At 33.2% G+C, this 23,296-nt stretch overlaps 2 protein-coding genes and 1 pseudogene across 9 annotated transcripts; 2 read left to right on the forward strand and 1 right to left on the reverse strand.

Moving 5' to 3' along the window:
• Positions 1-24: 24 nt before the first annotated feature.
• Positions 25-6,154, forward strand: LOC111410640 (alpha-L-fucosidase 2-like). 2 transcript variants are annotated; one of them, XM_023041078.1, is made up of 10 exons: positions 25-709; positions 1,396-1,541; positions 2,201-3,057; positions 3,186-3,318; positions 3,992-4,150; positions 4,593-4,817; positions 4,904-5,005; positions 5,127-5,262; positions 5,373-5,568; positions 5,696-6,154. In XM_023041078.1, exons 1-10 carry the CDS (start codon positions 418-420, stop codon positions 6,027-6,029), a joined length of 2,580 nt encoding a protein of 859 aa, XP_022896846.1. In that variant the 5' UTR covers positions 25-417; the 3' UTR covers positions 6,030-6,154. The 2 variants fall into 2 exon arrangements, with proteins under 2 accessions (XP_022896846.1, XP_022896849.1); XM_023041081.1 differs by having other exon boundaries at positions 512-709; positions 2,494-3,057.
• Positions 6,155-6,635: 481 nt separating this feature from the next.
• LOC111410641 lies at positions 6,636-10,066 on the forward strand. 7 transcript variants are annotated; one of them, XR_002705721.1, is made up of 4 exons: positions 6,636-6,869; positions 7,519-7,676; positions 7,927-8,001; positions 9,848-10,066. XR_002705721.1 is itself a non-coding variant. In XM_023041084.1 (4 exons), the coding sequence occupies exons 1-3, from the start codon at positions 6,727-6,729 to the stop codon at positions 7,947-7,949; spliced, it is 282 nt and encodes a 93-aa protein (XP_022896852.1). In that variant the 5' UTR covers positions 6,638-6,726; the 3' UTR covers positions 7,950-7,997; positions 9,848-10,066. The 7 variants fall into 7 exon arrangements, 4 of the variants coding, with proteins under 4 accessions (XP_022896851.1, XP_022896850.1, XP_022896853.1 ...); XR_002705722.1 differs by having other exon boundaries at positions 7,927-7,997; XR_002705723.1 differs by having other exon boundaries at positions 6,638-6,869; positions 7,519-7,634.
• Positions 10,067-14,919: 4,853 nt separating this feature from the next.
• On the reverse strand, positions 14,920-17,731 carry LOC111410642 (annotated as a pseudogene).
• Positions 17,732-23,296: the final 5,565 nt, after the last annotated feature.

A 23,296-nucleotide genomic window follows, 5' to 3' on the forward strand; every position in this document is an offset into this window, starting at 1 on the left:
CCCTCACATGTTCAACTTGTTCATAGAAAATTCAAGATTCATTCATCAATACCATTCCCACAGGACATCACATGCGAAAAATTTACAATGGCCAGAACTGTAGATCACGAAATCAGACATAAAATATTTGGACAACCTAAATAAAGCATGTTAAATGTAATAAAAGCCGCTGTTTTCTGAGAAAAAGGGGTATTTCCAGAGTAGATTTTAGAGAGGTCCCATCTGATCCGCTTGCATTCATTGCAATGGCTCACATTTCTTTGTGTCCACCACACCAGCCGCTCTTTTTCTCAAGGATTGTTGTTAAGTACTTACATTATCCCATTCTTTCTGTTCATAAAGAGAGAAGATTCATCAAAAAGATTGCATCTTTGGCTTAAAAATAAGATTTTAAGTGTAGTTTTGTAAGTAGTTTTAATGATACTGAAAAGAATTGATGTCTTTTTCTCCTTATTTGTTGTTGTGCATTTGGGATTTTTGTTCGGATTTTTTAATGGGGTTGCAGTGGGAGATAGGGAATGGGTGAAAAAACCCTTTACAGATAGGGACGTGTGGAGCCCAAGATTAGAGAGAGCTCAGAATTCGAGGCCTCTTGAGGTTAGGTTTAATGAACCAGCAAATCACTGGACTGATGCTTTACCCATCGGCAATGGCCGCCTTGGCGCTATGGTTTGGGGTGGTGTTGCCAATGAAACTCTCAATCTCAATGGTAAATTCACTTACTGATATACCATTGCATAAAGTGTATGTTTGAGTACGAGTACAGTTTAATTTATATTACCAAATCTGCCAAAAATGTTAAGAGAAGATGGGACTGGTTGATTTTAAGGCCTACTGTTTGTTTCTTGGGAATCAAGAATGGGATTATAGAGACTGCAAGAAATTGGTATTTTTTATGATTCCTGCTTTACCTGCATTCTTGGTGGTCAGTCAGGTAGCAATGTTGCTTCGATTTGTGTAATTTCTTCGATTAGAATTGTTTGTGTTACTGGCTGATTTTTGTTTCTCATTCAATAAAGCCAGCTATATTATGAAAATGGTGAAATTGAAGGGTTAATGATTAATCTGTTTAACTATCAAGGAACTTAAAATATAATGTGTATTGTTTTTGAAACTAGAATATATTATATACGAACCCTCGTGTTAATCTTTCGTTATTTTTGAATGGAGAATTTTAAAGAGCTGAGGTCCCAATGGAGAACAGAACTTCAAGATTTTGTAATTGTTCTTGCATTTTTTTTCATAGTTGCCATGAGTATAATGATTTATACTCAAATTTCAAAATTTCATTGGGATGCAAAATTGGTTGCTGAAGTTTGCAACTGAACTAAGATTAGCATAGGACAAGGGTTCGAATAATCTCAATTAAGGCTTCTTCTTTTCTCTTTGGAACAGAGGACACACTTTGGACCGGAATTCCTGGTAATTATACAAACCTTGGTGTTCCACCCATACTATCTGAGGTCAGGAAACTTGTTGATGAAGGACAATATTCAGCAGCTACCACAGCAGCGCTCAAATTGTCGGGGGAACCATCTAATGTAAGCTTCTTGGTTACTTGCCTACTAGGTATATTAGTTTCAGAATTTCGGATGGATGTGGATTGTTTTATCTTTACACATATATTAGGGCTTTATGTCTGTTAAGACAGAGCTCCATGAAAACTTTACTTTGAAATTGTCAATGCAAAAACCTAATCAGTCTGTTTATAAATTGAAGACACCCTCTTTGGGTTGCAACATCACAAAACTGCATTCTTGAACAATAGTTAGTCTCGACCAATAAAAAAAAAAATGAAAGACAAAATATTTAGCCGGTTTGTGTTAAGAAAACTTCCTCCATGGAAGTGTGCACGGTGAAAGCTGATAACATTTGACACTGTTTTGATGCTTTTGCCTGGATAAATGTGACCTAATCTTGCTTTGAAAATATAATCCAACAGTTTATGGTTTAGGCATTATTAACTAGAATCAATACTTCAAACTGTGTTGTTTTCTAATTCTGTTTATTTAATATAAAGTCAAAATGAATTAGGGCACTCAACGCATTTAATTAGCCACAAGATGTGATTAAATGACTTGGAATGCATTCTTGTTTCTGTTTTGAACTTCTTTGATCATTAAAATGAGAGGGAATATGCTTTATGGACAAAAAGTTCGAGCAGTATCATTATTTGTTGATATGGTTCATTGAAATAAAGGTTTACCAGCTCCTGGGTGATATGAAGCTAGAGTTTGATGATTCTAATGCCACATATGATGAAGGAACTTATAAGAGAGTGCTGGATTTAGACACTGCAACAGTAAAAGTTGAGTATTCTTCTAACGGAGTAGAATATGTGAGGGAATATTTTGCCTCGAATCCAGATCAAGTGATTGCGATAAAGATTTCTGGAAATAAACCGGCACATCTAAATTTTACTGTATATTTACACAGCAAATTGCATCATCATTCTTATGTAAATGACAAAAATCAAATTACTATGGATGGAAGTTGTTCGGGCAGAAGGAATACACCATATAATGAAAGCAGCAATCCTCCAGGAGTTCAATATTCAGCAGTTCTGGATTTGCAGATTAGTGATGGTGCAGGAGCAGTGCGTGTTCTTGATGGCCAAAAGCTTCGGGTCGAGGGTTGCAACTCGGCAATTATACTTCTTGTTGCATCATCATCATTTGATGGGCCTTTTACCAAACCTGTGGATTCAAAAAGGGATCCAAAATCTTCTTCAATAAGTAAAATGGATTCAGTTAAAAGATTTTCATATGCTGATCTTTATGCACGTCACGTTGATGACTACCAATCACTTTTCCATCGCGTCTCACTGCACCTTTCAAAGAGCTCCAAGAACATTAGCGTAAATCCTTTAAGCGAAAACACAGATGAGACCATTTCCACTGCACAGAGAGTCAAGTCTTTTAAAACCAATGAAGACCCCTCTTTGGTTGAGCTTCTGTTCCAGTATGGTCGATATCTGCTAATTGCTTGTTCACGTCCTGGGACTCAGGTGGCAAATCTACAGGGGATCTGGAACAAGGACATACAGCCACCATGGGAGTATGTTTTTCTTCTCTCATTTCCTCTAAAATTTATTGCAAATCTTCTCTTTTTCATTATTTATCCATGTTTGTTGAAATTTTCTTTGATGCTTATAAATTTGACCATCTGTTTTCTCCCATCTGCAGTGGTGCTCAACACTTAAATATCAATCTTCAAATGAACTATTGGCCTTCTCTCTCTTGCAATCTTAATGAATGCCAAGAGCCTTTATTTGACTATATCTCGTCTCTATCAATTAATGGAAAGGGAACTGCAGCGGTAAAGACTTTTTGTATGTTTTGGCTTGTATTCATCTTAAATCTTTATATCTCTCAAGTTTTAATATAGACACGAACAATAAAAAAGGGAGTGCCCTAATGATAGCACAAGTAGATCATAAAATTAAGATTCAGTATGCATGCAAGAAATTAATTTATTCTTAGAGGTAATTCTGGAAGATTTTATGTGAAACAGAGAATTGTTGTCCTTCTACCTTCTTACCAGCTTCAACATGTTAACTTACATGAAATCAAGCAAAAGAAACGATTACTGATACCTTTATCTCTGATTTTCACTACATCAAATAATACTGAGGCTTCCACAGTTTGGATGGTTACTCAATGGATACTTTGTCAATGATGTTACCAATGAGAACTGGCAGAACGAGGGATGAAAGGGACTTTTTCCCGAGTCAGTTGATTACATTTTTAGGTGATGTGATTTTTAATTTGTAATTTTATGGTGGTTAAGATATGTAGAACGGGTATGCAATTTTTTTTCCTAGTTAAAACTCACTTGACATGTTTAGTTTGCAGTAGAGGACATCACTGCACATGAAACAGAACTAAATTTCTTCTTTTTTAATCCCTACAGTGCTATCCAATTGAGCTTATCAAATATGCCAATGTAGTTTATGTACAGCCTTCATGTATTTAGTTGCAATATGTTACAGGTGAACTATAATGCAAGCGGTTGGGTTGCACATCAGGTGTCTGATATATGGGCAAAAACTTCCCCGGATAGTGGTCAGGCCGTATGGGCTTTATGGCAGATGGGTGGAGCATGGCTCTGTACACATTTATGGGAGCATTACACCTATACAATGGACCAGGTAAGAAACAAAAATTTCTGTCAATAAATCGGCAAAAAAGCACTGTTCAACATTGATTAATGAACTAAGCCAAGGTTCGATTAACTGAAAACCCCGTTGGATAAAAATCTCATTACTTCTAAACATATAGGTGTAGTTGGATTAGATAAGATATGACATATCTTAAAGTTCACAAAAAGAGCCTAGAGATGATCCTAAAATTATTCTTAAAATCATTTTCTCCATATGGACAGTGTAACTTTATATTAGTCTTTATTGATGTTGAGTTGATAGGATACTTTTATCATACTTTCTAATGCAACTATTTATCTTCTCTTTTCTGTAATGCATGATCTTCCATGCTCAAATTTAAATAGACTCGTTGATACCTTTCTTTATGTAAGTGTACTCTTGTGTGAACTAAGAAATTATCCTAAGCATAAGCTATCTTATACATATATAGGATTTTCTAAGAAATAAAGCATATTCCTTGATGGAAAGCTGTGCTTCATTTCTGTTGGACTGGTTGATAGAAGGCCGCGAAGGACTCCTCGAAACGAATCCCTCAACCTCCCCAGAGCATATTTTTACTGCTCCTGATGGTAAGCCTGCGAGCGTGAGCTACTCATCGACCATGGACATGGCTATCATTAATGAAGTTTTCTCTTCCATTGTTTATGCTGCTGAGGTAGATCTATCACCTGAATTATTGAAATTAAATCGATTTTATTCTTCTTAATTTGTTGTGTGCTTTTAATGTTGAATTAAATATAGATTTTAGGGAAACATGAAGAAGCTCTAATTGCAAGAGTTCGCCAAGCTCAACCACGTCTTTATCCAACCAAAATAGCAAGGGATGGTTCCATCATGGAGTGGGTGGGTTTAGAACTTTCAATTGTCTCTAGTTTCTTCTTCTTCTTCTTTTCCCTATCTTAATCTGGAAGGCTTTACATTGCATTGAGAAATTAAATACTCCTTATCCTCTTCGTCATGACAGGCACAAGACTTTCAGGATCCGGATGTGCATCATAGGCATTTATCGCACCTATTTGGCCTGTTCCCGGGGCACACAATTACTCTCGAAAAAACTCCTGATCTATGTAAAGCTGCAAACTATACACTATATAAAAGAGGTTCATACTTTAGATGAGCTTGAAGTTATCCTCAGCTTTGTTAAGAAAAGATGTGTAGATTTCTTGCGAATATTCTAGTGTCTTGGATTTTATTTGTTTGAATGAAACAGGAGAAGACGGTCCTGGGTGGTCGACTGTGTGGAAAGCTGCATTGAGGGCACGTCTTGGTGATAGCATTAATGCATATCAGATGATCAAGCATCTGTTCGACTTGGTGGACCCTAATCATGAAGGTGATTTTGAAGGAGGGCTTTATAGTAACCTATTCACCGCACATCCCCCTTTCCAGATTGATGCAAATTTTGGGTAAGCATATGTCTCTATGAATATTAATTAGACATTGAACTTCAATGCAGTCCAGGGACGGGATCTGTCATAATTTCATTGATCACCGATGAAACAAAGGTTCTAACTTTGCAATTTTTCGTACCAGATTTTCTGCAGCAGTTGCAGAAATGCTAGTTCAGAGCACGGTGAAAGACATGTACCTGCTCCCTGCTCTTCCGCAGGATAAATGGGCAAATGGGTGCGTTAAGGGCTTGAAAGCACGGGGCGGCGTTACAGTTAGCATGTGCTGGATTGAAGGAGAACTTGATGAAGTTGGGGTTTGGTCAAAAAATCAAAATACGGTTAAGAGTTTACATTATAGAGGAATTACTGCTACAGCAAAAATATCAGCTGCCACAGTTTACACTTTTGATAAGCAGTTAAAATGTGTGAAGACTCAGCCTCTGTATTGGTTTGATGGCATTTTCCTCAGAAAATAGATTCACAAATAAGTTCAAAGAGGACAAGATGTCCAAAATCTACAAGGAACACTTCCTGTTACAATAATTATGTATTTTATGAGTATTTTGTGTCCAATATTATTATTTACCACAATTTTATCTGACGAGAATCTACACTAGGACAGTACTAAGGTGTAAATATGGTAATTCAAATAATACAAATTATCGTCTGGTGATCAGTAACCACGAACTCTTTGTGAATATTGATATTTAAATGATCAAGTGAAATATTGATTTAGAAATTAAAAGAAAACATCTTTCTAGATGAACTTTAGCCCCTGTTTGATTTAGCTAAAAATTGTATTTTTATTAAATTTTAATAAAACCTGATAAAATTATTGTTGAAAAGTTGATAAAGTTGTTGATTTTATGAAATATGTTGTCGAAAATGAATTTTAAAAAATAAGAGTCAAATAGGGTTGGGATTTGTTATTTTCATCTATTCTCGAAAATCTGCAAAAGTTAATACAATTTTCTATTTTAGAAAATTATGGACCTTTTTCAATTTTATTTTATTTTTATTTTTAAATAAAACTATTTACGTAGTACTCCAAATAATAATGGAAAAATTAAAATTGACCAAAAAAAGGTTAACCTTGGACTTCAAAAAAGATTTATCTCCAAAACCCTAAATTCTCCCAAATTTGCAGACGACGCTAACAGCAACAACAGGATAATGGCTTGGCGTGGTTCGCTTTCCAGATCTCTCATGTACACCGTGAGGGCTTCGACCTTCCGCTCTTCTCCGCCACTTGCTGCCGGCCGTCTCCGTCCTCCCCCCGTATCCGCCCCTCGCCGTTTCTCCTTCTCCAATCCCAGGTTCCGGATCCTGGTTTTAATGTCCTTTTTTCTTCTCTTTAATCGGATCGTTTATGGAACATATTGACGTGGGTTTTTATTTATTTTATCTGTCAAAATGAAGATTCAAAATTGTAGAAATCGAAATTGATTTTGTTTAGAAAATAGAACATTTTTTAACCCTCGTTCGGATCTTTCGGGTTTCAAAGATTGGGTTCTGAAATGAAATTTTACAGTCATACAAATTATTCGATTTTCGCAAGTTTTGAATAATATTTTGAAGCCCAAATAATAACATTTTTCTCTGCTTGTATTCTTTCATTGTACCAATATTACTATGGACATAACTTGTTTGAAGATTCAAAATTGTAGAAATCGAAATTGATTTTGTTTAGAAAATAGAACATTTTTTAACCCTCGTTCGGATCTTTCGGGTTTCAAAGATTGGGTTCTGAAATGAAATTTTACAGTCATACAAATTATTCGATTTTCGCAAGTTTTGAATAATATTTTGAAGCCCAAATAATAACATTTTTCTCTGCTTGTATTCTTTCATTGTACCAATATTACTATGGACATAACTTGTTTCTCCTTTTGGTTTTTTGGGATGGTCGAAATAGTTTTATATTTCACGCTTCTCACAAACAGATTTTTTTGCTTGTGAATGTAGGACCTTGGGGGAGCTGGGATGCGTGCAGTCACTGATGCCTCTGCACAACATGGCTGGAGTTAGGCTGACATCTCATTTGGCAACCAATGTTCGAGCTTGCTGCGAGCTGTCCCATGGTACCTTCTGCCGTTCTTGTCAGGATCGTTAGTAGTTTCTTTGTGAGTCTTAAACTGTTGTTACTAGGAGCCAACTAATGTCAATGAAGAGGGAAATTTAATATTTCATATTTTGTTTATTAGCAGAAGCTCATTGATTTTATCTCCGTAGTTATCAATGAAATATGTTGATGACTTGAGTCTGGCTATTTCTGAGATATTGTTCATGAGTCGAGGGGTGAAGTAATTGAATTATTTATTAGCTTGTGAAAATCTGTTGATAAGAAAGAGTTGGGATTATTGGGATTTATAGGGAGGACAGGGAAAGATGGGTGAGGTCAGCAGCGCTTCCCAACACTCAATTGCAGGACCTGATGCCACATTGTAGGTTGATTTTTTGTCCTTTTTTCTACATTTTGATCTAGTATAATCTTTCTTTGGGTTCAGTATAAGATAATTAATGAAAGTACTGAATAAGTAATTTATAAATTAGAACAACTTTATATTCTTATTTCATTTTCATTTTTTTAGAATATTTTGTATAATGGCATAGCATACATTTATGTTTTTGAATATGTATATGAAAGCAAAACTATTGTCCTTGCTGATGTAAATTGAACATTTTGTGCTTGAGACGTATGTCTTTCTATTAATTTTTGTTTGCCCATCTCGATAAGTAGTATCGATTCAATTCAATGAAAATTTAATCAATACAAGGGATAAATTGAAATATATGGACTGTTTCCTTATCTTCTCCTCCAGCTTGAAATATGGAGAAAATCATGGGCAGGAAATTGGAAGGTTTTGCAATTGTAGGCAAATACAAAAATTGTACACTTTGTTTTATTAGACCTGAAAATTTATCTGTCATGTGCTTTTGTACCCCTGTTTCCTATGTTTTTCACAATTATAATTTACCTTTCCAATGCATGAACATGCTTTTTACAAAAATATTGCTAAGAGCTGAAACTTTAACAGCATTTAGGTACACGGTAAAAGTGCCTGTAACATGTGGTAGATTGCTTTTACTTTCCTGTACATTAAGTGCTTGGATTAGTTTGTTATATTATTTTGGTTGTATGTTCAAGAGTACTAATACATTGATCCTTGATTTTATTTCTCTGTTTTGTGAACAAATATGTAAATTTTCATGAAGTTTATATAATGTTCTTTATCGACATGTATCTAACTAAAATTATATGTATATAGGAGGTTACCTAAAATAATTTTTTTTTATTTTGATATCTGAAATTGGTGAATCATTGGATTTTCCTTTGGTACAGTGAGTGGTTAAATTCAGTGACTTTGCCATTTTAGTATAATAGTTCAAGTGACTTATTTTTCAGCTTGAACATCAACGAGGGCAATAGCATTAGGATGTGTTCACGATTGTTTCTCTGGTTTGGGATGAAGATTAGAATAATTTTGCAGATACCATTGTTCTATCACATTATTTTATGATTTCATATTTCAAACAGTGCATACAAAAACTCAAATTATTTGTGAGAGAGAAAAGCTTTCAAGCATTGAATTCAGATTTTGGCACTCATCTTTGAGTTGTCAACCTCTATGAATTGACTAAACAAGTGGATGAAATGAATTGAACGTTGTGTTTATTTATGTCTGCAACGCACATGCACATGGGACTTTTCATAGAGGTGAGGATAAGTAGCTTGAGTATTAATTCTCTGTTCAAATGAATGCTGTGTGGTTTTGCATCAAAACACAATGCACGTGTATCTTATCTTACCCAAATTCTATACATCTCTTACTCTATATCATATGGTTGACTGTCAAAGAGTTTTCAACATTCGTCAAAAATTGAGATTTTGATGTTTTCATTTTGAACGGGGTTGAAGGAGTGTTGGTGTGTGAGAGTGTCTATTTACTGACGGTGTTCGACACATCCAAACACAAATATTTAACCTTCTTAAGGGTGTCCTTGTTTCTTAGGTTTCAAGGACCCCATTGTACTATTTTTTTTTTTTTTTATCAACACTATACATATAATGTCTTTATGTGTACATTTGGTTCTTTTGGGCGGTTGTTTTTAGTGTGCATGCCGTGCTCAAGAAACATGTTGGTGCTATTTCAACTGATTGACAATATTCCAAGCATATTTAAGTGACTCATTGCACCTTTTAAATATGTGGTTTGTAGTGTTCTCCATATCTGTCATCGACGTCATTAGTATCTTCTGCTAATACAGTAATGCAAATATTATGATGTGGCAGGTGCTTGAACATGTAGATGGACCAGCACCACCAGGTGTCTGAAGATCTGAGGTCTCTGCATGTAGGTCTATTCGATGGGAACATCCCGTTCGGACAGGGAAAAATGTAATAATGCTTTATTATATTGTCATAGGCAAGACTTGAAATCGTTCTCATATTTGAGCCATTTTTGAAATCTACATTTTTACCTTCATATATCGAGTTCAATTTGTGTTGATATCTTTTGTCCTCTGTAAGAAAGAACTGTCATTTAGGGTATAAGAAAAAAAATGGCATTTGCCCAGTTCAGGACAATCTGTATCACAAAATTTCAATTATCTAATTGAATTTATATCAAAATAGGAAACATGAAAGTTAATTTGAAATTGGTTACATTTGACTTAGTATACCAATGTCAGAATTGAAATAATAAAGTTTTTAATCAAATCAAGATTATAATTAACCAAGACCAAAATTAGAATTACAAGTATCTCTTTTTTTTGTCCTAATCCAAATCAAAAAGTTATCTATACACGTGACCTTCAACAAATTTAAAATCAATAACCAACTTAATTAAATCCTAATAAATAATAACTTCTTTAAACTTAGATATCTTGGTCCAACTTATCGGAATTAAATTTTACTCGAGTCCAAGATTTCTAATTAATTACAAGCTACAAAAAAAGTTGAATATTAATGTATTAAAACTCGTTTTATCGCTAATCTAATTATTTGATAAAAAAAGTATAAAAATTAAAATATATTTCACTTTAGTCCCTTATTTTTTTCAAAAGAATTTTGGGACGTTAAATTTGTAGTCCTTGCACCGAAATTTACAACCACACGAGCAGTTATTAACTCATAAGCAATAAATAAACTGACTCAAGCAGAGGCAAGGAACAATGATTTTAATGCCATGTTTTGAGGTTGCCTACAACAGGCATGGTATCCTATGCTTGTAGTAGACATCTACAATTCAAGAATCCACCGCCATTACTAGTTCGAGAATGACATGCACTGTGACGTGGCAGTTGAACGCAATTCAAACGTGTTTGATACACGTTACAAGACAACAACAGAACTTCGCTTGACAACTAGCATGCCTCAACAGTGGGAAACAACAGAATAGCAATATCGAATCCTAAAAATATTTCATGATTAGAGAAAAAAGTAATTCATAGCATACACGTCGACTCAAGAGTTGTTTAAATTCAATAAATGAATTGTAGGTTGAACCGGAGATCAGCAACCATAATAAATTTTTTATTTTTTAGAAAGGACCAACAGCAAAAAAATTTATGTTTTTTTTCTCGACCCTGTCCAATGTTTATAGTTCAACCTACCAAACAAACCACTTTGTGTGAAAATGAGCTAAGAATAGAGTGGGATCTCTTTATTTTGAAATATAATTGTAGGCAACTTGACTGCTCTACTTAATTTGCCTCATCATATGAGAAGACTCGGATTCAAGTACAAAACCCTTTAATGCACTTCCACTGTACCCAAAAAATGCCCACTTCATGCCAGAAAGACTCCAAAAGAAGCCCCAACATGAAGACACCCACGTAGATACTGATGTTCCCAGAAAAAAACTAAGGTAAACAGGTCAGGATACCCCAAATCTTTTTTTTCCTACTTTTTATCACCATTATTGCCAAGTATATAGACCCCACCATATAAGAATCATGTTACACACTCCAATATGATATAATTCTGCTACCATTCCCTGCAACATTTATATTCTGCATCAGAGCTTATCAATCACTCACATTTTTGTTATAATGTATGTTAGGAGAAAGAAGCTTTCTTGGTGGGCTTCATCCTCTTTATGTTTCATACCTACCTCATAAAGAGCCAAAATAGAGAAAAGGCAAATCATAAAAAAGTAGAAATGTTTGATAAAGAATAAGAGCATATATTCATTCACGAATAAGTGAAGTAATAGAAGAACAAAGATAAACTGACCAAAACTCTGCGCCAAAAAAGAGAATATCAAAAGGAACATGAGATAGTAGTTTCATGGCAGGCAATCCAAGCAAGTTGTAAGAGAGGAAATGGGATTTGTCATAGGATTATCGACTGACCTTGTTTACTTTAAACTAATCCGATAAAAAGACTTTAAAGTTGATGTTTCGAAGAGATGTAAAGAGAAAATTGAGAAGTGGGGAATCTAAAGCTTGACAAAGGCAAAAATGAAAGATGACGATCTTTTCTTTTTAAACAACTAAGCGTCACTAGGTGGGGACAGTGAACAAACATATGATAAGTTCAAGATGTCCAGTATCACTTCCTCCTCATGTCAGTCTCAGTTTATTCTCTCTCTCTCTCTCTTATACGGAACCATTTTAAGAGTCAAGAAAGTAGTCTCTTCATACATTCACTGTAATTCTACCACTAAGAATCAAGGATAGAAAGTCTATCAGACAAAAGAAACCTGCAACTACCGCAAAAAGATGGAAACTGAAAAAAATAGCGATCGAGGAGAATGGTTGAATTTAAGCCTTGGAAGGGATCCATCTCAAACGTTTACAGACTTGGAGCCACTATCAAGACCTACTTCTAAAAAGGTTTTCTCGTGTAACTTCTGCTTGAGGAAGTTCTACAGCTCACAAGCATTGGGGGGTCATCAAAATGCTCACAGAAGAGAAAGAGGTGTAGTGAGAAATTCCCAGTGGCACAGGATGTCAATGATGGCTCTACCTATTCATACTTCCATGATAAGATCACTTGGTGTTCGACCTCACTCGCTTGTGCGCAAGCCAGGCAGGGTTCAACCACTTGGAGGAAGATTTGTTGAGGATGATACTGGGTTTGGAATACAACATCAGCCCAATCACCTGGAGGAAGCTGCAGATTTGATTTGGCCTAGAAGTTTTCGTTTAAATTCACACCAACCGGAGCAGAAGGCACAGAATCCAAACAAGCTTGACCTGAATCTCAAACTGTAATTAGCCTATGCATATTACTCGATTGAAATTATTCGTTATAAGTCACTATTTAAAGGGTGTAAGCATCACTAGGTACACAAATCCAAGAGAGCTTTGCATTCATAAAGCAGGACTAGATCCGGAATTTCCTCCTCGTCTGAAAGCTATTTACTGCTCTTCACTTGTGATGTAGTGCCTAAGTCATAAATTTACTTGCTGTTTAGATGATTCTAATCCCTAAACACATGAATAACACTACTGAACACTCTTTCAACCATGTTTTTGCTTATGAAGAAATGAACAAAGAAAAGGCGTTTACAAAGAATTGTCCAATCCTTGCATCTCCCCTCTACTTATACACGAATCATATTCAGGAACTAGACTGAATTATTTCAAGTAACAAGACAGGTTACTAAACAATTCCTGGCACCAACTCCATCAAAATGGAAAATGGTTGTTAAAATCATTCCCCAAATACACACCTGAATAGATTGGGGGCTTATGATCAACTCAATATGTCCATTGGATAATAGGCTATGATCACTATGTTGTATCATGTGACTGCACATTCTAAGGGTAAATTGTGAAGAATACTGTTATGAGTGATCTCCATTCTATTATACGTAAAGGTTATGATTTCTTGAATTGTAAAATAATATTCAGAATTCACACTATAAATAACTATTATTCCCCCAAGAAGATTGGCAGTGGTTTGTTCCACTATAAATAATCTCAAACATTTATTACAGCCTAAAAGATTCATGTAATCGTATGCTTTTGAGTCCTGTATTACAATTGGGAGACTTTCGATGCTTGGATCACTTTTAAAATGACTAAAAACATAAGCAAGAAGATTTAATGTTTAACTTCAGATGCTAAGTCCAAGGTGGCCGACATCTAGAGGCTCCAGTGAGGACACTGTCCACAACTCTCCCATTCGATCTCCAGTTATGCTAGATGTACATTCCTGTGCACATCTTCGCTTGCACTCTACCTTATGTGGCGTAACCTGGGCAGGAAAGAAAAAGATTGTTGAGGAAATCAAAGGGGATGATGGTGCCCCAGAGTGTAAGGGAAAGTGAACACAAGATGGTTCTTCCATCAAAAACTCTCTCTCTCCCTTCACCTTTTAACCGAAATTCTCTTAATGCTAATTGCAGACTACAAAGTCGTACAAGTTAAAGCACACGGGCCTTTTTTAAGCAGCGCACAAGGTGAACATAATTTAACAGTCTTACAAAATTAAAATTGATAACCAGTCATATATTTCCTAGCAAATTACATACGCTGAACCACTCTTTCAGCATTTTGGCTTAGGTATCATGGGAGTACCCCCACAAGATTGGAATCAGGGAAGGAATGGAAAGATAAATGGATGGGGAATCCCCCTACGGGCTGAGGATAAGAGCCAACAAATTGAAAAATTCCCGTGGGAAAGCATGGGAGCCCCAAGCCTATGTAATAATATCTACCATTAGAAGATAGTTTAACATCACCCTACCGATGAGTTTCATGGAGGAAAGACTGGTGAATCACGCAACCCCTCTACCTTTTATTTCATGCATAAAGAGTTGCATTGACATCTTTGCCGGTGATTGGACACCCCCTTCCCATGTCACCAATCAACAAATGCCAAGGAAGGAGTAAACCAGCTGCTCTAACCAACCAACAATAAAATACACCACAAGCTACTATCTAACACCCGAAAAGGTGGAATAATGCTAGGAAGTGAACAAACAATTCCAAGTTAATAACTGAACGACAGCTTATATAAACTGCTTATTTACATAATAGTAAGGGCATACTCGCCAGCTGAAATAAGCTAAATCAGTGCTTATAAGCTTAGCCAAACCAAAAGAATTCTACACAGAATCGTTTGCAAAAATAGCTGCAGAGGTGTTAAACCTTTGACATTAATCTTTGACGTGTATTGTACTTTGATCCTCAACTTTAAAAATGACCACTTATGTCTTCATACTTTCATTTTTATAACAGTTGAATCCTTAACCATTTTACTTTTTTAAATTGACAAGTCAAAATGTTGTTAGAATCTTCGAATCAAGCTTTGATCAGTTGAGAAAAATCATTCAAAAGGAACAGAAACCGAGTTCTGCATTTACTTAAAGGAGCATATGCATGAATCCAGAACAATTGCATAAAAAGAACTAGTATTGAAAATCATAATGCTTTATTCACCATAAAGATGTACTAGTGTTCCACTGCAGAATTATCACAACCTATATTAGAGTCTGCACAATATGAGTCAAACTATTGGATGAATCATTGGTTTTCCCTTAAAAGAAACATAAATGGTTCCTTTATTTCAGGCTTTTGCAAAAGCTTCAAACCAAGTGGAATGAGAAATTATCCTGCATTGCAAGGAAATCCAACAAGCTTTAGCACTAATGCATCAGCACCTTCAAATGTAATGAGATACAGTTAATTGTGAATAAATTGCAGAGTTATTTGTAGGAGGGTGACATTCTTCAAGAAATTTTTGATAGTTGACTACCTGAAAACATCATCAATTTTCTTCATACCATGCCTCAAAATAACTAGCAGGAATTTCTGAGGGTGGACATAATGATGCTACGCATTTGAACTGTCCCAAGTAAACAGTAGGGTGTATATTAGATTGTTAAGAGAGAACACGAAATTCTAGTTAAAGCAGGTATTTATGGCTGCTTCGTTGTAGTGCTACACATTGCAGAATAAGTGCTAAAAGGAAATATGAGATACCTTGTGGTCCATATATTTCTCTCTTACAGCACGTGCACTTGTTCCCATTCTTAGTTGCAAATTATGAAGTGTTAGCACACAATCCTTCAATTCAGACGGTTTTAAACCTGTATATTTTTGCAAGGCCAAGTTCTGCAAAAACAGTTCAATTCAAAATGCGATCAAAATATATTGAAAATCGGTGAAACGTAAAACTTGGCATACGATGGGATTTTCGGTTCACTGTGTACAGAAAAAAGGGAATTGGTCTTACCCATGGATGAAATTTTGGCCTGATTATCAACCTTGAAAGAAAGATGGCTGAAGCAGCAATGTTTGATGGTATGAACCGGACACAATAATAATCCAGTAAACTTAGTTCAGCAATATAACAACACAGCAAGTTAAATTGCAATCTTGAGAACTGTATGAGACAATATAACATGGTTAATGCTGAGTAAGAATAAAGTGAGAAACAAGAAAATTAGAAGCATAATAATGTTAAAGAGTGTCAGAGATTCAGCCCACCAGAGGTTTTTCCTGAGCGGCCTTTATAAAAATTCTACAAAATCAACATAAGAGCATGTCATTAGTAAGGAGAAGATATGTATGGAACCCATTGATATGAGAAAAAAATGTATAATAAAATAGCAGAAAAAATATATTATGAAGGGATTAAACCTGAGAAAGGTTTTTGTTGTGGGATCACCCATCTCAAAGTTTAAACACTTTAGCACATCTCTCTCCATGTGTACAACCTGCAGTTTAGCAAAAGAAAGATTTACAACCAATGAAATATGCTTTCCACCCAAGGCAAACAGCCATGAAGATACACAACTCACCTCTTCTTTTGAGTACGGGTTTTCTGTCATGTAGCAATATTCTTTGAAGGGTGAACTTTTCTGTTCATATTTTCTGCAGTTTTTAGTGAATGTGAGAAGGAAATTGCAGAAAATACACAAATGGTGTGTTTGATAGTAACAATTAGATAGTATAGGATAATACTAAGAAAAACACTGAAGCTAAAATTTTGTTTTTTATATTGTCCTTTCAAATACTGTGTACAAAACATGCACAAAATAAACAAGGGGATTGTAAGCTTACGCTGCAACAAGCATGCAAGATACACCAAGAAGGTGAAGCTTATTCCTGCTTAAGTCGTGAGCAGACAGATATCTGTCAATATAATTTATGGTGAGATAAAGGGTGTCCGAAAGAAGTTTGAATTCCTCTGCAGCCTCAACCAACCAATCAACCAGAATCTCTCGCATAGCTGGTGTTATATCCTTCTGAATCTTCTCCATGTAATTAACAAAGGTCTCCTCTTTGCCTCTACCTAATATTACAAACCTTTATCAGACAACTGTCATAAATTAAATCATTTGCAACCTCAAACTAGACCACATGCATATTATAATACTTGTTGACCAGCTTCAATTTTCGAGATTAGCCAAGGGAATGCACAACAAGGCTACGTTTGGTATACACAAGTACTCTGTACAAGAAAATTTGCATAAAATTAGAGGAGGTAGTGTTAGGTAGAGAGTATTCGGGTTGATTAAAATGGATAGTATTTATAAGTTTTTCATTCAAAAGAACATCATTTGCACCATCTTTCTTATCCAGCCTAACCCACCTCCTCACTTTGTATTATGTTATTCAATTAGCTTAAGAAAGATAGTGCAAACAACATTCTTTAAAACAGAAAACTAAAAAATACAATCCACCTTAATCCAACCTAAATACTAATTTTATAATTTATTTCCTTATACAATCAACCAGTGTGCATAACGTAGTCCAACAAAAAGAAACAATGGGAAAACGTAGTTTAAGCTAAAAAACCTATGTCAGAGTCATTGAATGACATTAATACTTCTCATAAAAGGGTTCAAACAACTACTACTGCTAGGCAGTAATGATTGCAAAACAAAAAATTAAACATGAAAATCCCAGATTAGCAAAAATATTAAGATAAAATTGTGAATTGGAACTATAGACAACAAGAACACACATGAACATTTACAGACTCCTAACATCAGAAACCTGAATATGAAAACAAGGAAAGGAAAACAATCACGTACTCCTAAAACGGATAAATAAGCTACAGTTTAAGCCCAAAACTGAATTCACGTAGCGTCAAAACCAAAAGTTCAAGTATTGATCAGCAGGAATATCACAACAATGGAAGCTAATGTATGTCATATTATATTCGGAGGGCGGCAAAAATTACCTCCAGGGAGTGAATATGCCGATACATAATAGGAGCGAGTCCAAATTTTTACGATTCATCAGTTTCAGGGATAACGTGGAAATCAACATTCCCATCAATAACAATATTCACTGTTTCATCAACCAACTCCCCGACCTTCTCTTGGGGTTCAAGCACGAATCTGGGTTTCCGAGACTTGCTGGAACCCGATTTTATTGTCAACCCGGCCGCGTTGGACGAAGTGTTGGTGATCTCACCCAGCACAACCCGCTTCTTTGACATGGAAATCCCTTCCACGGATTCATTGAGTCTTTTCTTGGATGCCCTTCTTCCGGTGGTTATCCGGTTTTCTTGGTCATCCATTAAAGCCCTGTTTTAGAGTTTTTGGAAATGGGAATGGGTTTTAGCAGGTGAAGAAATACCTTCTCGTGTCACTGTGTGCGCTTGAGAGATCAAATTGTTGAGAGATGAAATGAACATGCATCTATAATTTGATCTCCTTTGGTCAGGACCGGGGAGGGGGAGATGTAAGTGCCGCCACTTTTACAATTTCAAAACATTGTTAGCTAATTTTTTCTCACTTTTCAAGCATTTGTGAGGCTCAAGGTAAGACAACTTTCAATTAATTCTGACAATGTACATTCCGCATGGCGTCAAAAAATGGAAGTGACAGTTGCCATATTTTTAAGTCCCTATCAATACCCTTCAATTTTTGTGTGTTGGGTGGCACGTGTACATTTTCAAGTAAAATCCGAGGGCAAAATAGACAGTCCATTCTCAACGGCATTTCACTTAGTAAATTCATTCTGACTCAATTCCGACCTCTTGTCATGGATTGTCATGTCGCTACTGTGTAAAAATGAGAATCCGGTAAAAAAAAAACACATTAACTGTTTGGCCCCCATTGCATTAGATTCAATTACATTACGTGCTATTTTTCTTTTTAGTATTTTCAATCATACAATCTTCAATAAAAAATATTACACATAAATCGAAATTTTTTTTTTAACCACTCATTTTTTTAAAAAAAATACTATTCCACCATTTTTGTTTCTAGAAAATGGGGTCCAAATGAGGGCTAAAATGAGTGTCAAACAGGGCCTGGTTTTCACTATTTGGTTCCCACAAAAATCAAAGTCATTTTAACCATATATTTTTATTGAACTCAGATTTTTTTAGGACATGTTTGAGCCACATTATTTCAAAAAAATATATTTTTAAATAGTAATTTAATATCATTTCAATCACATATTTTTCAATAAAATAATATTACAAACAAATCAAAAAAATTTCATTATTTTTTAACCACACATTTTCCATCAATACAATATTCAAGAATGCATTATTACCAAAATAATGTGGTTCAAACACATATTTAACTTAACCACATATTCCATCGATCTTAATTAAAATATACTAAAAATTTGATTTTTATATAACCAAAATAAGGGCAAGCTAGGGATGGCAAATTTTTCCAAGAAACCTCTTCTCGAAATCCTTGAAATCGTTTCAAAAATGTTTTTATGTTTTTCAATGTAAATAGTTTTAAAAAATAATATTAAACCCTTATTTGTTTTTCATTATTTACTCATTAAAATGAAAAACATGATCGTTATTCATTACATCAAATCACCATATTTGAAAATATATTTCTTATGTGGGACTCATAACGACTATTATTTTCATTCTCATTCCTATATCGTTGTAGTTATGGGGCCTAAATAATTAACTAATAAAATGGGATGACAAATGAAATTTTTTTAATCCGATTCTTCCGCGCTACAGATCCCAAAAATCCCCAACCAAGCAGGAATGATAATGGTAGACCAATACGCCTCGCCATCTGCTTTTACAAATTTTTAAATTTTTCAAAACCTCAACTATAAACATTTATTTCTCATTTTGCGTTTATTTGTAGGATTGATTTTTTCAAGTGAAAAAATGAATTTTTTTTCAAATATATGTATTTAAAAAGTACGAAAAAGTATATATCCCATGTAGTTATAAATGATTTTGAAATAATTTTTAAAAAATAGATTTGAAATTATGTTTGTTCTTTACAATAATAATACTTTTAGCTTAAAGAAAGCTTGTTTCTTTCCCTCTTTCTATAAAAATAATTATATTTCAATTAAATTTGTCAAATTTAGATTTTAAAAAAAATGGAAATGAGATTAAATCCAAAATCCAACTGACAAGAAGAGAAAAAAGAAGAAATAACTTTGATCATTATTCAATGACTTAGAATAAAAATATGGATTTTTCTACTTGCACATAAACGGTTATCAAAAATAATATGGAGACAGAAGATTGAACGAAAAGCTGACCATGTTTTAAACCGACAACTAGTAAAATGTCATGTATGTATTATATAATCCTCTGTATAAAACTTAATATACATGTAGCAACATCCTCCAAATAATTTCCCCCTTGCATAATATAATTGCCAGCGAGTAGAGACAATAAAGTATACTCTCTATGAGTTATCAATTGTCAACTTTTTTGTACAGTTGGCTAAAATACATTTCATTTCTAAAACTAAAAAATAAATAATTTGAACATAAGTAAACCTAACCTATAAGTTTGTTATAAATAATCAAACTTCATTTTCAATTACATATTTCAATAAATTCGCACCACGCATTTCCATCTATTTATAAATTACTAGTCTGCGTCTCGTGCATTGCACGAATTTTGTATTTATTTTGGTTTTATTAGCGTAAAATATATAGATTGTACAAAAAGTATTTGGAAATAAGAAATGTTTGTTTGATTCTCATCTTTTGGTCGACTGTATATTTTATTTTTATTCTTATAAATAAGTATAATGAATGTTGTGATTGTATATATGTCAACGATAATTTATTTTTAATTATTTATTGTATTTTTTTGTTTAATATAGATGAAGATATTTTTTTTATCTGATATTGTAAATAAGTTGTAAATTGAATTTTACAAAATGTTTTTCTTTAGCAACTTCGATTCGAGAGACTATACTTGTAGTTCAAAAATAACCCATGCAGTTGTAAATTGAAAGAGAATATCCACATACACAAATATTTAAATAACAAACTCAGGTTCGCACGTAAAATGACTTGAAGTGACACTTACTGGATGGCCAATTCCCTTGTTAGTGTAAGAATTAGAACCCTAACAGTAGACCTATTCTTCGGACGATACAACAGCCACTTCAAGGTTGGTAGGACAAAAGAATTTTAAATAAATTTTACTTGAAAGAGAAAAGAATTAAAAAGAAATTTAAATAAATTGACAAAAAAAAACCAATCATTTATAAAGTAAATTTTCAATAATTAAATAATATTTATATATTCTTCATTTAATTTTCATAACTTTCTTTTATTTTTTACTTCTAAATAATTTTAAACGAATTTTTTTACTTATATAAGTAATTTTTACATATATTAGAAATATTTTATGTTAATATGTTTATTTTTTAATTTTTTTTTATTAAAAGCGATTTTTTTTTTTTGCTTATAAAAGTGGTCAGCACGAAGTAAGGCGGGAGGTATGGAAAGTTGCGTGTTATATAGATTCACATTACCTTTCTTACACAATCTATATAATATAATAATATAAGCAGATAAGTTGATTTGAAAAGCGTGGCCATAGCGTATGAAAATGGAGAACGGAAAGTACAAAAAAAAAATTTGAATAATCCTCCGTGCACGGAGACCACACTATATATAATTTTTTTTAATTCTTTTTTCTTCAATTTTTTTAACCTACAAATAACTTTTTCGTTAAAATTGAAAAATTAAGTTTTATTTGGANTAAAAAATTCAATATTACTATAAAATTAAATATTGTCTGAAATTATTAGATATATCCAACTACGATGATATAGTTTTTTTTTTAATAATGTAAAAAAATATATATATATATATATATTTGGTTAATTTTTAATTTTTTTACAACTTGAAGCAAACTTTTTACTATGTAAAGAAATATACTAAAAGTTTGAGTTAAAATTTAATCTAAAGTAATATTTAGATAAATTTAATTTAAAAAATTCAATATTACCATAAAATTAAATATTGTCTGAAATTATTAGATATATCCAACTACGATGATATAGTTTTTTCTTAATAATGTAAAAAAAAAATAAAATATATATATATATATATATATATATATATATCCACGCACTCTATGCACGGAGGAACGCATCTTTTTTGCTCCTCACTTGAAAAAAAATGATATTTTAAATAATTGAAAAAAAAAATTACGTCATACCGATTACCGCATAATTATTTTTGAGCAAAATGATGTATTGAGAAAAATGATGCAAAGAAATAATAAATGGTAATAAAAAATTGATTTTTTTAAAGAAAAACGACTAATACGCATTTTTTAACACATACATTTAATGTCCGTTTAACTATTTTCGATATTTATTTAGATCATTTGATATATATACGATATAGTTCTCAAAATGAGTTTCGAGAGAATGTAAAACATTTATGATTCGTATAATCGTCGACAAATTTTTAAAGTTAGCTTGTTATCGAAAATTTTGAAATAGTAATAAAATAATTGATTTTTTTTAAAGAAAAAAGACTTATGCGGATTTTTTTAACGCATACGTTTAATGTCCGTTTAACTATTTTTTATTTTTTTTAAATATTTGTGTTATTTACATTATAAATTTTTTTTCAATTTAAAATTATTTTCTCTTAATAATTTCAAATAGAAACTTAGATTTGAGAATTTTTTTCTGTATGGTTTTATGTTATAAATAATAGTTTTTTCAATTTAGAATTCTTTTTAATTTTTTCTTCAAATTTTTTATTATTAATCAGTATTTTTTTAATAGTTCGAGATAAAATTTAATTTTCTAGTAATAATTCAATATATAAAATGATGAGAAAAAAAACATATTCACTCCATGCATGGAGAAATTTTTTTTCGTCATACCACATAATTTTTTTGAGCAAAATGATGCATTGAGAAAATTGTTGTGAAAAAAGAATAAATAGTAATAAAATAATTATTTTTTAAAGAAAAAACGACATATACGCATTTTTAACACATACGTTTAATCTCCGTTTAACTATTTTCGATATTTATTTAGATCATCTGATATCTCTACGATATGGTTCTTAAAATGAGTTTCGAGAAAATGTAAAATATTTATCTATTTGACTATCGTACAATCCTCGACGAACTTTTAAAGTTAGCCTGTTATCAAAAATTTCGAAATAGTAATAAAATAATTGATTTTTTAAAGAAAAACGACTTATGCGTATTTTTTAACACATACGTTTAATGTCCATTTAACTATTTTTTGATATCTATTTAGATCATTCGATGTCTCTACGATATAATTCTCAAAATGAGTTTCGAGAGAATGTAAAACATTTATCGATTCGACTATCGTACAATCGTCGATGAATTTTTAAAGTTAGCTTGTTATCGAAAATTTCGAAATATAGTTTGAAAATGCCTACTTTGACGTCTCATAACATTTGCTATGATCGACCGTTTCACGCACCGTTAACGACATACAATACTATGCCGCGAGTACTTCAAAACGATATTAAGAATGTAATATTTCGACTTCGTTTGATATCTCGTAAAGAGCGTGAAAATAAACAC

This window comes from Olea europaea, chromosome 15, assembly GCF_002742605.1.
Source record: "Olea europaea var. sylvestris chromosome 15, O_europaea_v1, whole genome shotgun sequence".
NCBI lineage: Eukaryota > Viridiplantae > Streptophyta > Magnoliopsida > Lamiales > Oleaceae > Olea > Olea europaea.

Coding starts and splice junctions, on each gene's coding strand:
- LOC111410640 (XM_023041078.1), top strand. CDS start 418: ATGATACTGAAAAGAATTGATGTCTTTTTCTCCTTATTTGTTGTTGTG. Junction 1,542..2,200: donor TGTCGGGGGAACCATCTAAT/GTAAGCTTCTTG, acceptor ATTGAAATAAAG/GTTTACCAGCTCCTGGGTGA. Junction 3,319..3,991: donor ATGGAAAGGGAACTGCAGCG/GTAAAGACTTTT, acceptor AATATGTTACAG/GTGAACTATAATGCAAGCGG.
- LOC111410641 (XM_023041083.1), top strand. CDS start 6,727: ATGGCTTGGCGTGGTTCGCTTTCCAGATCTCTCATGTACACCGTGAGG. Junction 6,870..7,518: donor TTCTCCTTCTCCAATCCCAG/GTTCCGGATCCT, acceptor TTGTGAATGTAG/GACCTTGGGGGAGCTGGGAT.